At 42.3% G+C, this 17,158-nt stretch overlaps 1 protein-coding gene across 3 annotated transcripts in view; it reads left to right on the forward strand.

Moving 5' to 3' along the window:
* Nucleotides 1-17,158, forward strand: part of LOC111566453 (glutamate receptor ionotropic, kainate 2) — a 63,595-nt gene that overhangs the window by 40,331 nt on the left and 6,106 nt on the right. For all 3 annotated transcript variants that reach the window (XM_035946709.2, XM_035946708.2, XM_023267043.3), the window contains exons 7-15: nt 2,967-3,110; nt 3,921-4,028; nt 4,175-4,288; nt 4,383-4,589; nt 6,603-6,826; nt 10,251-10,369; nt 11,296-11,513; nt 12,887-13,112; nt 16,375-16,625. In XM_035946709.2, the coding sequence (XP_035802602.1) occupies nt 2,967-3,110; nt 3,921-4,028; nt 4,175-4,288; nt 4,383-4,589; nt 6,603-6,826; nt 10,251-10,369; nt 11,296-11,513; nt 12,887-13,112; nt 16,375-16,625 (1,611 nt within the window). The remainder of the gene's footprint in view (nt 1-2,966; nt 3,111-3,920; nt 4,029-4,174; nt 4,289-4,382; nt 4,590-6,602; nt 6,827-10,250; nt 10,370-11,295; nt 11,514-12,886; nt 13,113-16,374; nt 16,626-17,158) is intronic.

Below are 17,158 nucleotides of genomic sequence, written 5' to 3' on the forward strand. Positions count from 1 at the left end.
TGATGCTGATATTTCTTGATTTTTTTTCTCCGGTGACTCAAATGCTGTTTTGAGATTACAGAGTAAAGAAGAAGAAAAGAATGGTTCATCTATGAAAAATCATATTTTACATTTGGAAAAAGCAAATACTTTAGTTGGAAAAAGTGAAAACTCCAAGTTGACCTTCCTAAAAATTAAGTTGCGACAAACAAAAATTGCTAATTTGAGAAGAATCAAATGATTTAAGTAGATCTAACTTAAACCCGTGGATTTATTATAACTTGAAAACTTAATTTGAATAAACTTAATTCAATTGCATATCACAAGTTGAATCAATTTATTGAGGTTGGTCCAACAATTCTCCTTTTCCAGTGAACAGATGCACTGTTTTAGTTCAGTCTCATTGCTCTCTTGGTGTAATTTTTCACTACCGTGGGCAACTGTTTTCAGCACAAAAGGTCATAGATGTCAAACTACAAACTCTTCATAGCATTGCTTCTACTACTGAGTTTGTAAAATGCAGGTTTTTGCTAAAAAACCATGTCAACTTAAATACTCACAACATCACAAAGAAGCAGTTTCCAGGTTGAAAATCTTTCTTATTTCAAAGCATATTAAATATCTACACCAGGAAGAGATATTTCCATTTGTTTCAGTGCTGAAATTTTCTATAAACTATCAATATTTCCAGACATAATAGAACATAGTTTCACCTCTATCTGACATTGCAGTATTTTGTTGCAAAAACCAAAATATTCTTTGTGTTGCAATAGCTTAGGAAAAAACAAAACAGTTCAGCATCTTTTATTTCTTGAAGTTCAAGGTACGAGTTCATCTATTAAGCTTTTTTTTTTTATGAATTCTAAGCCTACTGCCGCACATTCCGGTTTTTGCTGAAACAATCCAGTTGTATTTTATACTTAGGCATTATTCATCGTGAAAAGTAAAGTAAAAACAAACTTCTCGGCAGAACTTTCAGCCTCTCTCTGATTCCAGCAAGCAACTTGTCAAGTTGTTATTCCCACAAGTTTTTCACAGAATATATTTATGGCCATAATGATTTACTGAAAAATGCAGTACATCCTGTAGTTTGACCCAGATGAATAAAAGAGTTTGCAGATGGAAGAATCACAATGCGGTATTGATTTATTTTGAAAGAAAAAAAAGTAAATTTTGCTGGAGGAAAGCTAAAAGGTCACGAGAAGAACTGATTTAAAGACGTAGTTATGAGAATCATGGAAAAGCAGGAGTTGAGGCTGTGAGTGTATTTGAATTGCATGAATTCTACGGTGTCATGGTGAAAATAAAATGAATCAAATAATTATTTGTGTTCTTTGGATAAAGGAATTCAAAATGTATCATGTACTATTGAAATGGAATACAATGGACTTTGACTGAATGTGAATATTGTGTCCATAACTTAATTTAGATTGAGCTATTATTTTAAAATACATTGTGAAAGCAATATATTCCAACAGCCTATCTTTTAATGTAGTTGGTAACACTTTAATTGAATGATCGGACTTGATAAACTTTCCCTTCAGTGGAGCAAATAGTGTGAGCTCTATAAGCTCATCCGTTCTTTTCAACAAATAGATTAGCAGAATGACGGACTCTTTTCCTAATCAGTATTTTTCCGACCACCACACACACACACAGACACACACACACACACATTTACACATTCACTGCTGGCTCTGGGAGAGCTGATATGGCCCCGGCTGTTCCCTTTCCCAGGGAAGCAGAGGGGATGAAAGAGTGCAGTGATGGGTCTCTCATTCTCTGATCTGCTGCTGCCTTTGACATCAGCAGTCACCAAAACCTAAAGCACAGGAGAACTAGGGGACAAGCAGAAAAAAAGGAAAAAAACCTGACAGCCTGCCCACCCCAGCAGCCGCGCATAAACTCAATCCCCTCCTTTTCTTTCTTTAATTTCCCCTTTCCTCACTGTTATTTCTTTAATTGGCCTGTCACCATTAATAAGGCTTGAATAAACTGTACATTGAGCATGCTTCTGCCCCTCCCAGACCCTTTATACATCTCTCTTTTCCCACATGGAGAAAACTGATGCTTCACTGCACCTATAGAGAGAACATAAGGAACCGATAGGAGCTGAGCAGCAGCTCGGCAGTCTCCTGCTGCGTCCCTAGCTGTACCGAAGCTCCGACTCATTCTCCCTGGCAGCCAATGCGTCCGCAGAGATCCTATAGCGGCAGATACTTTGTGGTCTCAAAGTCATTTTTCATACTCCCTCGCAGGTTGGTCATCCAGGACTTGTCAAATACGATCACGGCAGTGTATTTCAGCCTATGTGGGACCATGAAAAGAGGATCTGAGCTGAGCTGTAATACGTTGACCTGGGTAAATGTGGAGTGTCTCTAACTGTGTGGACAGACGGCATGAAAGGAATTCATGTGTGCCAACTGGAGCAGTAAAGATAAATCCCAGCATGCCAGAGTGAGAAATTTCAGCTTGAGCGTCCCTTTGATGACTTGTTACTGGGGTTGTATGGGTGGCTATCATAGGTGCTTTTCCAGGGCAATTCACCGTGTACCCCGGCTGCACTTTGTGTTTAGCATGTAACACTGAGTGTGCCAGTCAGAGCCGTCTTGTCTGCACTGGTGCCTGTTTTGCGTTGCTTCTCTCTGGGGAACGGGCACACCCATCAGGAACCATTAGTCTTCACCCTGACAGGCCAGCCTTCCACTGAGAGACTCTCTCTGGCAGAGCTTTCTGATTGCCTCAGACAGTGGTCGGGTATTTTTACTAACAGGCTGAGACACTGTGCCATTTGTGCGGGGCATTTTCTGCTGGCAATACTCCTAATGCATGTTCTCTTATCCTGACTAAAGGGCGAAGCAAGTCGCCTAAAAACTCACTCTGTTTCTTCTGTTCCTTCGCAGGTGAACAAATAGAGGGATGAAAGGTTACAGACATATCAACAATTCTCATTGCAGTGCCTGATAATATTACCTTCCTGTTTGCAGACGGATGCGGCGCTGATGTATGACGCCGTGCATGTGGTGGCGGTGGCAGTGCAGCAGTCGCAGCAGATCACCGTCAGCTCTCTGCAGTGCAACCGCCACAAGCCGTGGCGCTTTGGAGGACGTTTCATCAACCTCATCAAAGAGGTACAAGGCTATCGCTGCTCCGATGCACACCCTGTCTTGACCTCTGACCTCTTGAATCTGCTGTCAATTTGCTATTGTGTTACATCGATCGGTGCAAGTGTTGGTTTGCAGGCATCTCACTGTGCAAAACAATTTGAGTGGTTCTCTCAGCAAGCATTTCTGCATCACTGTCTCGTGCAGAAAACCGTAATCACCCTGATTAAACTCATATATCTTAGTATTCTCAATAATGGAAACAGAATAACCACAAAATTACCCACAGTAACTACATGTTTTTTGTGATGTTTCATTCTTTTTTTTCCCCACACTTTCTCCGTGCATATCTCCACCCGTGTTTATATCAAAGCCTCAGTGTGTCTCCTTAACTCTCTAGTCAGGGTCAGCCATTTGCTTTGTTCTACAAAGCTCTTTCATTCTGTGGATGGTATCATTGCAGGTAATTTTCAAAATGAGCCATTGTAGTAGCTGCTGCTTCCTCCCCCTCCTGTGTCTGCTATCGCTCTCCATGCCTGTCTGTTCCTCCAATGGCTTTGAAGTGAAACTTCAAGCACAATGAACCACATGCATAATGAACTCTTACCTGTCAAACCTGCTTCTACCCTCACTGCTTTATTGTTTCTTGTTATGTTGTTGAGATAGACAGTCAAGGGAGAGCCAGGCGGAATTCATAACTGGGGGAGAAAAAGAAGTTTTATGGTTAGAGGTTGGATTGATATTGTCGAGATAGACGTTGTCTTAAGGTTAATGGAACGACTGTGCTGAGAGTTGAGGACTTCGGTTTATTATGCTCTGTGTTATTTCTGTCTCTAGGCTCACTGGGATGGTTTGACAGGACGCGTTCTCTTTAACAAGACCAATGGACTGAGGACAGATTTTGACCTAGATGTCATCAGTCTGAAGGAGGAGGGACTGGAAAAGGTGTGTCACTCACTGGTGCTGCTGATGCTGTGTGGATTCTGAGTTCTAAGTTAAAAAGCAAAGTGTTTGGATGCTGTGAAGCATTTTATTTCCTATCTGTAGACAAGACAAGGCACTATAAACTCCACACTGAATTGTTTCAACAGATTGGAACATGGGATCCTCCCAGTGGTCTGAATATGACAGAGACTCACAAAAGCAAAACATCCAACATCACCGACTCTCTGGCTAACAAATCCCTGCGTGTATCCACCATTCTGGTAGACACAAGCACTCACAAGTCTACAAATACACGTGACAAATATCTAAGACGCGGAGCTGCACCTCTACACCAACCTTGTTTTCCCTGTGCAGGAGGAGCCCTATGTGATGTTTAAGAAGTCGGACAAGCCTCTGTATGGGAATGACCGCTTTGAGGGCTACTGTATCGACCTGCTGAGGGAGCTGTCCGGCATCCTGGGGTTCCGCTATGAGGTGCGATTAGTGGAAGATGGGAGGTATGGAGCGCTGGATGACAGCACAGGCCAGTGGAACGGCATGGTGCGGGAGCTCATGGACCATGTGAGTCAACAATCACCAGGGCAGAGAAATATGAAGCAATCACAATGTCATTTTTTTTAACCATACAAACACATTCTGTACAATATAATGGTCCAAGTTGATTTTTCTTTCATTTAGCTGCTTCTCACTGCCAGTTGTTTGAAGACAGTAAATCTCTGAACACTCAAGTGGGACATTTGAAAATTTTCATTCTTGAGTCATTTGAGTTTAAAGTAGTGTAAAATCCGACTGTACAGTGGGACTATTTTACCTTGTTTCTCTGCCTCTGCCCTGTTCCTTCTTGTTTGAAGGCAGAGCACATCTGTAAAATTCTTTCAAACTCATTCCAACTGGAAACGGGCTGAAATATTCTAACTGCACTGGCATGCCTTTTAAAAAGATTGCAATGATTTAAAGAGAGTCTGTGGAACATTTAAAAGAGAAAATGACACTCCTGCTCGTATGAATTAAAAGGTGAAACCTGGATTGAACAGTGGCTTATGGTGGCTAATAATAGCTCGTATAACAAAGTTTTACATAGATATTCCTTTGTGCACTTAGTTGCTGACTTTATCACTGTTCTCTACCTGTTGTACTGCTACACTATGCCTTAGTATACATTGACCAACCACAATATCAAATTAATTAACTGCCTAACATTGTGATGATTCCCCTAGTGCCACTAAAGCAGCCGTCTGACCCGCTGAGACCTTCACTCCACAAAAACTCTAAAAGGAGTTGTGTGGTATCGGGCACAAAGACATTAGTAGCAGATACTTTAAGTCAGGCTTGTTTTCCCAGCACAGATGTGCAATCGGATTAAGATCTGGGGATTTAGAGGTCAAGCCACCACCTTGAACTCTTTGTCACGTTCTTCAAACTACTGAGCAATTTTTTCGCTTTCAGTGGTGAATAAAGGTCATAATTTTCACCAGCAGGTTGCTACACCTCACATTCAGCAAGTTGCAATGCTGTGTGTGTTCCAACACCTTTCCATCAGAGCTAGCACTAAAGTTTATAGCATTTGTGCTACAGTAGCTCTTCTAATGCATCAAACCACTCTGGCCAGCTGTCTCTCTCTACGCCTGCATCATGCAACTGTCCTTTCTTAGGCCACTTTTGGTCGGTACTAACCACTGCAAACTGGGAACACGCTATAACCTGCTGTTGTATAGTTGCTCCGACCCTGTCGTCTGGCCGTCACAGTTTGACTCTTGTCAAAGTTCTCCAACATATCAACCCCAAGAACTAACTGTTCACTTGCTGCTCAATATTTCCTTGACAGGTGCTTTTATAGCTAGAAAATCACTTAAGATGTCATTAGTTATAATTTTCTGGTTGATCGATGTATATTATTCCATAATTGGATGCTGCTTAGCGTCTGGGTTTTCAGGGCTCAAACATAGAAATGTCTTTATAAGATGGAAATTTTTGCCATGAAAAGCCTTCAGCACATAGAAAATGATGCATTTTACATTCCCCCCTATGGATGATAGCTTGCTAATTAGCATTAGCAACAAAAGCCACTCGACAAAGACAGAGGAACCGCCTATAGAATTTCAGAAATCCTGAGCTGAAGCTATAAGGAAAGAAAGACGTTGGCACTGCTACATGAGGTTATTTCTTCCAAGGATTATGCAAAATACTTGAGAGCTAGTGCTCAGCTGTACAGAAGGCTAATGTTATGTTCAGAGGGGACATGAGGTTAATTTGTCCCAGATTAATTTAATCCTGAAATTGTTGCCTCAGTGACTCACCTTTGACTCCACATAAGAGGGATCAGACATGTAACCTGCAATTTTCCAGAGAAACTCAGCCTCCCACCTGATAATCAAGCTGAAGTAATGACCACAGCGATTTTCTCCCTCATGTCAGGTCTCTTCCTCCTGTACATATTGACCAGAACAGCAGTTGACAGAAATCAGATGTTAATTGAATTGCTGCTGGGTTTTTTTGTTCTTTTTTTCCCCTTTATCGGTGGACTCAAACACTCATCCGCCCTCACTTGATGCCTCGTCTCTTATCTCGCTGCAGAAAGCCGACCTCGCAGTCGCCCCTCTGGCCATCACCTACGTCAGAGAAAAGGTCATCGACTTCTCCAAGCCCTTCATGACGCTGGGGATAAGTATCCTGTACCGCAAGCCCAACGGCACCAACCCCGGGGTCTTCTCCTTCTTGAACCCCCTCTCGCCCGATATCTGGATGTATATTCTGCTGGCTTGCTTGGGTGTCAGTTGTGTGCTGTTTGTCATAGCCAGGTAACATGTCAACCCCACCCCTTGTCCGTCTTCCCTACCTGCTTGCCTGCTGTCACTAACAAACAGTTTCGTCCTGACTTACAATAGGCAGTGCATGATTTCTACTCTTCTACGCTTGAAGATGTGGTCTCCAACAAAAGAGCATCAAATCTGCCGCGTAAAGGACCGTCCCAGTGTTTTTACATGTGTCAGCCTATGATTCTGGCTTCATGATCAAGAATAAGCAACTTTGGAAGAAATAATAAATGAGAGTAAACTGTGATCTCATTACAATGATGGACCGAAAACATGCAAAAGCACTAGTATGGTCTTTAGTATTAGCTGGCAATACTTCAGGCGTGTTTGCAAAAGCGTCAGCAACTGTAAAACCAGCTGCCAGTTGTATCTCTCAATCAGTTGTAAGAGATGTTCAAGCACATTGCTGACAATGTGCTTGTACGGTTCTTACACTATCTTGATGAACCTTTCCCCCCTAAAACCCCCCCAATGCATGACCAGTGTAGTGTGATGTGTGTTAAACCCCCAGGGCTCCTCTTCTCCTTTTGATCCTGAGAGGTTTGGGTTTAATGCACATCCCATCAGATGTTACCGGCAAGATGATCACGTGAGAAGGAAAGCAGCAACTGTCACCTAAGTTAGTTCAGAATATGCAAATTATACCCAAAAGCCCTTTGTTTCCACAGACGGTCAGGGTAAGTGATTAGCATGCAATTATACGGATATGCTTCTGGTCTTACTTTAAGCAAAAAAAACAATAACGTGGTACTTCTGTGAAATCATAATGTCTGCGTGCATGCATTGGGTCTTCCTTTTGCATACCAAGGCAATAAACATTGCTCGTCGTCACACTGTGTGATCAAAAACATTCAGCGAAGTTTAGATTTGAAGTACAGTGTTCTCCACAGTTCGCCGAGCTGGTTCGCTCATAATTGTTGTATTGATTGCACGGCCGGCAATTGATTGGTCAATCCCCCAAATGCAGAGTATATTATTTTCTTTAATCCCTTGCAAATAGAGCGAGTGGAGTGAGCTTATGAAGTCCCAGTTTTGCACAATAAAACACTAAACACCTCAAACTCACCAGGGATTCGCGTCTTTGAGCCGCTTCCCACGCACATACAAGCTTCTTTTTTTTTCCCTGACTAAATAAGCGATCTCATTTCAAACTCGAGAGAAATACGTTTCACTCAGTGCTTCCTTCCAGCTCAGTCTGCGGCTGAATTGTTCTCTCTCCTTATTAAGCCAAACAAATGGTATTCTCTCAGATCAAAAAACATTTTGTAGCGTAGAAAATGTCCACCTGCCAGGAAGAATGGATGATAAAATTGCATTATAGCGTGTTTACATGAATTACAGGCTGTTGCAGTCTTGTAGTCCAAGTTCCAAACGATGGTGATTTCAAGACTCCCGACGCAGCCTCTTCACTTGGCCTGAGAGAAGAAAGGCAACAGATCTATAAAACCAGGCAGAGTAATTGAATCCAACAGACAGTTAAAGGAGGGGAGCGTGTTCTGTGTGCTTGTGTTATTGTGTTCGGGGACAGGCGAATCGGAAGAGGGACATGAGTGGGGGAGAGAGTGAGAGAGAAGGAGGGGGGAGTCATTTTAGAATTCTGCAAGCAGTTCAACATGTCCCTTGTGCTCGGTGTGAGGAGGTGACCTTACGTCTGCATGTTCCACATCCCCTTCTTCATGGTGATCAGTGTGCCAAACACGGCCGGCAGGAATACATGCCAGCTGCAGGCAAAGGTCATGCAGAGGAGCCACTGGGCCTGGTGCATAGAGAACACATGTCGACACGGGGAGGAACGAACACAATACAATCAAGTGCGCATTGTCTAGATTCACACCCACCTCCTCACCTAGTGCATACATCCAATGTCACTTGCAATCAGCCCCGGGGTGCAGCTGCACATTATATGTAATGTCTGTGAACAACAACATAAATAAATCATCACAGAAAATGTTAGACTTTGAGATGGATTTGATTGAGCCAGTGCAAATACACAGTTGCGCACACGGAAAAATACACACCCACGCAGCTATAAAGGCATATGCAGAAACATTCATTCGCCAGAGGCTTGATACGCACAGGCATACACACACACACACACACACACACACACACACACACACACACACACACACACATAGACACTGCTTTCCTCACAGTTCCGCAAGGCCATTGTGCAGTTTTCTGTTGCCAGTGGTTCCAAGGAGACAGAGCTCATTGACATTCCAGTAAATCAGGCATCCTGATGGCATTGACAAGAAGAATTATAGTGTGTCATCACAGCCATGTCCACGCAGATGATACTCAAGGAAACAGCATAGAAAATAGGTGTAAAGAAAGAGCAATATGACAAAAATGTGACACGCATTTATGAAAGCTTGTGGAATGAGACCATTAATTAGGCTGCTGCATCAACAAAGGGAGATAAAATGACATACAGTATATATTTCTGCGGTAGTCGCACAGCTTTAGATATAAATAGATATACGTAGCCATCCAGACATGTATGTTTGTGTGTGTTCGTGTGCATCTCTAACTGCCACAACGGACGAACAGGGTCACATTTCTATGCAGTCTAAACCCTCAAGACTCAGCGCACAGGCTTATTAGTGTGTAGTATGTCAGGGAAAAGCACCTCAGCAGTCTCACCTGATGGGGCCCCTCAACTCTGCATAAGCAATGTTCCTCCGCCAACCACTTCAACACAAACTCAATCAGTTCCTGATGCTCAACACTAACCCAGTCACCTTGTGCTAATGCCATGCCACTTTTGCTTAAGATAATAAATGAGAAATGTCCATGGCTGACCTGAAGATACCGACAATCCCTCCTCGGCAGCCAGAGGAGAGATGAGGGTAAAAAGGAGGAGGTTCGTAGGAGAAGCAAGGCAACGATAGGGAAATGAAGTGCGGGTTGTTTGGAGGGGAATGGCACATGATGAGGAAAGCAGATGAAGGGAGAAAAAAGGAAAAGCCAGAAGAAAAAAGGATTCCCACGTCGGGGTGTGAGGAGGATTTGGTTTCCACAGTGTGGTTGCAGCTGCTGGAGGGAAACACTTAAAGGCTCTTGAGTAAGTGAATCGAAATGAGCTCCAAAGATCTCCACGCACTGAGACATTATCACCAGTGACAGCGTTATTCCAGTCTATTGATCTGTTCTTACAATAAACTGATGGCATTTGAATATGCCAATAAGTTGATCTCAGCGAAAGCCTGAATGATTTGCCTTCGTCTCTGCAGAGGCTCTGATCCCGGCGGCCACAAAACAGGGTTGCTGCTCATTTACATTCTCTTTGTTCCTGCACATAAAGTTTTAAAATGTATGTTTTATCAGCCATTTAATCTGCACCAAGGGGAAACACTGTTCTGTACTTTGTGCTGACGTGTCTGTCTCTCTGCTCTTTCCTTTATAGGTTTAGCCCTTATGAGTGGTACAACCCGCATCCGTGCAACCCAGACTCAGATGTAGTGGAAAACAATTTTACCCTGCTCAATAGTTTCTGGTTTGGAGTTGGGGCTCTCATGCAGCAAGGTAGTTGCCTCAGCCTGTGGAGCTCTCTATATCCCACTGTCCCTGAGGGTTGGGGGTTTTTAACCAAGCCAGCGGCAAGTGAGAGAGACCTCTGGAGGTCTAGACAGAACTTAGAGTAAATGTGCATAATTATAAAAAGCAACGCATTATCTTACCTCATAGGAACACAGAGTAAACCTAGATGATTATATCAGACATGTATATGAGATGGATAGATTTACAACCCTTATGCTAGTTGAGTGAAATCAAATTACCTTTAATTCGAAAACCTCAAATTAGAGAGCGTAGTTTCTGCCAAAACAAACAAAAAACGATTAGTGAAATGTACTAGAAGCAATATGCAATCTGTAAACATGCTGTTCTTCATAGCACTGATAGCACTATTATTACCATGTTCTCTTCTCTTGCCCTTGGCCCATCAGCACCTCTAGAGATCAGTGGGGTGTGGAGTCAGGATGTGAGGTTACCTTGGGTACATGACTCTCTGGCCCAAACAGCCCATCACTTCTCCACACTGTCCTGAATGATCAATATTGCACGTGTTTTATTTGATATGATTGATTTATGCAAACACCTTGTTCCCAGCAGACGTTTTTAAAGAGCACTAGCCAGTGTCTCCTGCATTATTTAAAGCGCTCACTAGTGAGTGAGACAAGATAATTTTGCTCGTTTGAAATCCAACAATCGTCTTGTTTCAAGAGCCCTCTCAAGCGATTCAATCTTGAGTGGCGCATCTGCCTGAGCAAAAAATTTAAAAAAAAACTTGAAGAGTTCTTGAAACAAGTTTTTCAGAGGAGCTAGTCCCATCTTGTTTTTCCATGTTAAGAATACACTTAATGATAAGATTAGAGTAATGAAGAAAGGCTTGTTGACATGAATACATATTGCAGTTGTAATATTCCCTCCTGCCGCCTCCCTCACCCCAGGCTCAGAGCTAATGCCCAAAGCCCTGTCGACTCGAATAGTGGGAGGCATCTGGTGGTTCTTTACCCTCATCATCATTTCTTCGTACACGGCCAACTTGGCTGCTTTCCTCACTGTGGAGAGGATGGAGTCACCTATAGACTCGGCTGATGATCTCGCCAAGCAAACTAAGATCCTGTATGGAGTCGTGGAGGACGGAGCCACCATGACATTCTTTAAGGTAGCTGGTTCTGCCTTGGTCTTTATTGGTAGTCTTATAAGAGAAATCTTTCTTTTCTGTTTTTATCAAAGTTATAATCCTTAAGATTTCAATCCTGATTGGTTTGCATGGTTGTTATGATGGCAGCAAATACTGAAGAGGAGCAACTAGTATGTCAGAGAAGCAACTCATTAATCAGTTTGAGTACAGTCAAACAAACTCATCTCAGAGAATAACTGCAACTGCAATCATCATGCTAAGCAATGTATGAGTAGTTAGTCAAGTCTGACACCCTCCTTAAGAGTTAAAGTAGTACCAAAGTCTTCATTGACATGTTTTGCCACTCAGCGGCCATCTTGGTAACATCTATGGGCAATTGCATGGCTTGACTCATATCTAAATGAATGGAGGGAGAAAAATAACTACAATTTTAATGGTCATGGAGACATAAAAACTGCATGAAGTGAAGCAGCAGTCGAATCTGATTTCATTTAAATTTTTTAAATGCTTAAAAAGTTGTCCCCAAAATAAGGTTCATGGAGCATTTTCATGCACATTTCCACATTACTCAGCTTGAGTCAGTGCAACAACATGATTGGCTTTTTTTTAGGAGGAGATGCCGAATGCACAGCCACCATCTTTTGCTTTACAGATTTCTGCCATGTATTTCCATACAGGATTCTTTAAAGTCTCTCCTTTATAACATCTTTGGTAGCACAGCCAGCCTCCTGCAGCTCTTCATCTAACAGCAGTTTGGGATATCTCCTTTTAGCTACACTGCTTATCTGTTGCCAAATGCAGAAAGTAGGTGTTGTTTTGTAGATGTATTTTTGATTTCCATTAGCGCTAACTGTGGTGACAAAACGCATTCCAATACTTGTGACTATTTCACATTAAAAGTGTTTCACCAGTTAAATGCTTTTTTAAGTGCAGAGGTGTGAAATGGTCAATAACAATAAAGTTAACACAAAATGCTGGATTGCGTACATGCATTATGTCCTGTGAATGCATTGTGCAAATGTAGGCAATTGGAATCTAGAATTGAAATGACAGAATCCACAAATAACCATGAAAACTGCTCCATGAAGATTATATAATGTAAACACACTGAAAGGATGTTGATAAAAAAGGTCAATAGTTGTTTCAGTAGTTGTTTTTAAAATACTGCCTGATAAAAATGCATTATATATGGCTCACGAAAATCTTAAGGACTCTAACTTTTCCATTGAAATGTTAATATATGCTGCTGTTTCTCTTTTTTTAATGAATAAGTCATGTTTTGAAACTGATATTCAAACAGGCTGCATAATAAATCACGCAATAACACAAAATAATCTAGTGAGCTGAAGTTGGTTGCCATTTTAATTCAAATCTTGTTTTCTGGTTACTTGCAGAAGACAAAAATCTCCACCTATGACAAGATGTGGGAGTTTATGAACAGCAGGAGGCAGTCTGTGATGGTGAAGAACGTGGACGAAGGCATCCAACGCGTCCTGACCTCAGACTACGCCTTCCTCATGGAGTCCACCACCATTGAGTTTGTCACCCAGCGCAACTGCAACCTCACACAAATCGGAGGCCTCATAGATTCCAAAGCCTACGGAGTGGGAACACCTATGGGTAAATTACCTTGAACCTCTGTGTGCCTTTGTGCCGCCTGCTGTGTTATAAAACATTTGAATAGGTTTAAGTCAGTGAGATGCTGCAGATACAATGTGACAGGTAAAGGTATAGTATATAGTGTGGATGATGGATAAGCTCTGAGAACGGAAGGGTTGACCTTTATTGATGGGGTCACGGGTATAATGGTTAGACAGAGTGAGGTGTAAAAGGTTTCGCTTAATGAAAAGTGAATGGCTGAAAAGGTGGAATTTATGGATAAGGTTAAAATGTGCCTGCAGCTCATTGCCTCAGCAAGTGTGAAGTCTTTTTTTTCAGAGCCTTAATGATTCTCTCACAGGATTTGCGAATCAAACCGGGGTCAATTACTGTTCACAAATACTTCTAATGGTGCGTTTTATTTCTGCTTTGGAGTCATAGATGTGAGTGCACGACAGTGAAACACCAAAAGCAGCCTGAAAGTCAAATCAGCGCGACTCCCTTTGACTTACCGTCTGACTTGTGTCATTAAACCACGAGTAAAAAGCGTCTCGGAGAGTATAAAATGAGCATTTGGAGCTGTTTTCGATTGCTTATTTGACCCAGGCCCTGTCAAAATTAATATTCTGGTATTTTAAAGCACCATTATCCCAGAATGAAGCAGAGGAAATAAAACTATTAAAATATGCATTATGATAACAGGTTTGCTGCATACTAAACAGTCATCTTACAGCCCCTTGCAATACTTGGGTTGAAAGCTGTCTATGGTTTCAACTCCGGCGTTGCAGAGGTTAGAGTGGTCGTGACGAGGCCACGGAGAACACTGCAGCCAGCTGTAATTGTCACATCCATCATCGGTGATATGAAGGCCATCAAAATACGGAGGATTAATTCCAGCCATCCACATCTGGACGCGGCTACTGCTGATGAGTATGGGCCAGTTATGAATCTGCAGGGATGCCGTGATTGCCGCGGCTATAACAAAGCCGAGGTGATGCCGTGAAATATAGTCCCACTGTGGCGCCATAAGTGCAGAAGTACTTACACTGATGCCCTTGAAATGGACACATAAAAACGGACAACGTGGCTCGACTCTTTTTTCATCCATGTAGTGTCAAGGTGTATCAAATACATGACAAAACATATATCACTTCATTTTAATTCACCGATAAGTGGCTCAGTATTTAAATGGCCAACAATTAATGTCCATTTTCAAAGTTATTGCTGCACACTAACTCATTTCTGTCTCTAATCCTGGTATTCATTGCTCAATATTTTAGAAATAAAGCTGATTACAGGCTGCAAAATGTTTCTTCTGTGATAGAAGAGATCTTGAGTTAGTTAATTACTTAAATAGTTCACAGGGAGTTCTACTTTCATGCCAGCAGTCATTGTGGAAGTACATCTTATTTTCCAAGATGGTGCTTTTCTCCTCATGGCACGTCAACCTTTTAGCCTATAACTTTTGGCCTGCTGAAGACTGTTTAGCAGCTCATTCCCTATAGGGCTTTTACGGCAATAAACTAGAGCAGGCTGTGCAATAAGTCTTAACCTTTTAGTGCTTGTCGGTTTTCACACATCCTTCTCCCAAAACGCAAATGCGTCATCTAGCACTATCAGCTTAAACTGTGATCACATTAATGCTTGATGCCAGACAGTGGAGGAGTGATGGATGTCCTCTGGTGTTCAACATCTGTCAGGTAGTTGTGTATGCGCAGTGTGTCAAGCACAACGCTTTTCCATTCGCCCAGGCCCCACTCTCCATATCCTCCTCTCTAAGGACCCATCCTATTAGCATTTATCCAAGGCCTGCTTTGTTAGGCCATCATTAATCATTTGAAATATGAGAGGAGCCCGAATCAGGGGACCCAGATACTTGATAGATCTCTCATCTTCAAATGAAGCAGGCATATGCTTCTCACATGCACGGCCACATGCACATACAAGACTGTGAATTAAGAGCAATATATATCTGCTGCACATGCACAGCGTCTATAAATGTAGCGTGATGTGTGCTTATCATCCCAGTGTGCTCATCAGTACAGCACAGGTACATTTAAAAAAACTATTTATGAAGTAAGAGAAAACATAGACAAGCAACTCAAAAATCAGTGACACACTGTGTAATTTTCAGTTTTGTATTAATGCCCCCTTTGTCAGTGTAAATACATAGAGAGTAGGAGATGAAAGGATGATGGATGGCAATAGATAAATGATAAATGAGATGGAGGGAGAATCAACTAAAGGGGCTGACAGGCAGAACTGTTTGAGAGCAACAGACAAAGTGATGCTACCAGCTACCTGGGGCCAGATTCACTTCATTTCCCCTGGAGTTTTAGCACAAAATGTTCATGGGTTTGTCAAATAATTTTTTTATTATGTTCACATTATAAAAAATTCACATTTGTTTCATCTCTTCTAAGTCACTTTGAATACATACACGAGCCAAGTGTCTGAAATGGAAATGTTCAACCAGGCTTCATTATGTATGAGTTCCATAATCACATAAATACACTAACAAGCTTTTAAAGCAGCAAAAACATGAAACATGAGCGCACACACTAAGTATTAATCTTTCTTGGCCTGGTTGAGACGAAGCGTGTGCGTCAAGCCTCGGTCGGCCGTGCGTTGTGTCGCACACGCCGTGGATGGGAGAGCAACAAGACCCCACTCGGCTACTCCGCAGCGATTACTCCTGCTTTGATCACACCAGCATCCGCTGCGCCTTAATTCCTTGTCGCTAATTCTGGCGCCTTCCCACTTTCTGTAGATTTGGGTTCTTTTACTCAACATGACATCAACATGCATAAAAACGCAGTGATAGAGAAACTCGTATCTCCAACACACACAAGCAACCCCACATACGCACCCATGTAATGTGCACCCCACTGGGCTGTTCTTTTTATAGGCGCCATTTATGTCATATGAAAGCGTGCGCAAACAGCAGCTAATTTGTCAGAATCAACAGCAGCTCTGCCGCACAAAGCCAACACGTTGCTGCCAACTCCCTGTGCATTATAATTCATACACTGCAGAGAGGAGTGAGAATTTTGGAATCACTCTGTGAATATAGGGATTAGTGGGATTTGAAGAAGGACTTACAAAAAAACTCTGTCTAAGCAGCCAACAATATCATGACAGGTTATATGATCACATGTGAGCCCAAATGTGCTTTATACACCCACCAACACAACAATGACTGTGCTCGACATAATCAGGTTTTTTTTCCGATCTGGCTATTATCCATGTTCACTGATTTCATGTTGTGTTTTTGTATTTGCAGGCTCTCCCTACAGAGACAAGATAACGATAGCCATTCTGCAGCTGCAAGAGGAAGGGAAGCTGCACATGATGAAGGAAAAGTGGTGGCGAGGCAACGGCTGTCCCGAAGAGGAGAGCAAAGAGGCCAGCGCTCTGGGAGTACAGAACATCGGTGGGATCTTCATTGTGCTGGCTGCAGGACTGGTGCTGTCAGTGTTTGTGGCTGTGGGGGAAGTCCTTTACAAGTCTAAACAGAATGCACAGCTGGAAAAGGTACAGCAGGCTTTTCTGACGCATAGTGAGAATTAAAACATCTTCCATAATGCCATTGTCTCAAAGACTGTTGTTTCTTGCCAAAATATCATCATTTCACTCAGTTACATTTCGGGTTTGACATCTCTCACTCATCTCTCTTCATATCTCGTTGCGTCGCTTCATTTTTTTTTTTCAAAGGAAATTAAAATGTAAATGCAATGGAGGATATTAAAGCAGACAAAAACCAAATCAAAAACCTACACACTGTATAAGCAGGGATGCTCGCCTTGCTTTCCCTGGGAGCTGCAAAATGACAGGAGGTCAGATAATCAGATCAAATGAATAAACATTAATATGCTCAGGCCTCGTGTTTCTTGAAATTATTCATGCTCATGCACAGGACCATGGGAGAGGAAAAGGGAAGGGAAGCTCTTTGCGAGTGGCAACTTAAAGGGCTGTAAAATGAAGCCAGTGCCAAATGCCAAAAACAGCAGTTCCTCAATTGGCCACTTGAGGCCGGATTCAAGAGTGAGTCAATCCCCATAGACCCT

The sequence above is a fragment of the Amphiprion ocellaris genome, chromosome 12 (genome assembly GCF_022539595.1).
Source record: "Amphiprion ocellaris isolate individual 3 ecotype Okinawa chromosome 12, ASM2253959v1, whole genome shotgun sequence".
NCBI lineage: Eukaryota > Metazoa > Chordata > Actinopteri > Pomacentridae > Amphiprion > Amphiprion ocellaris.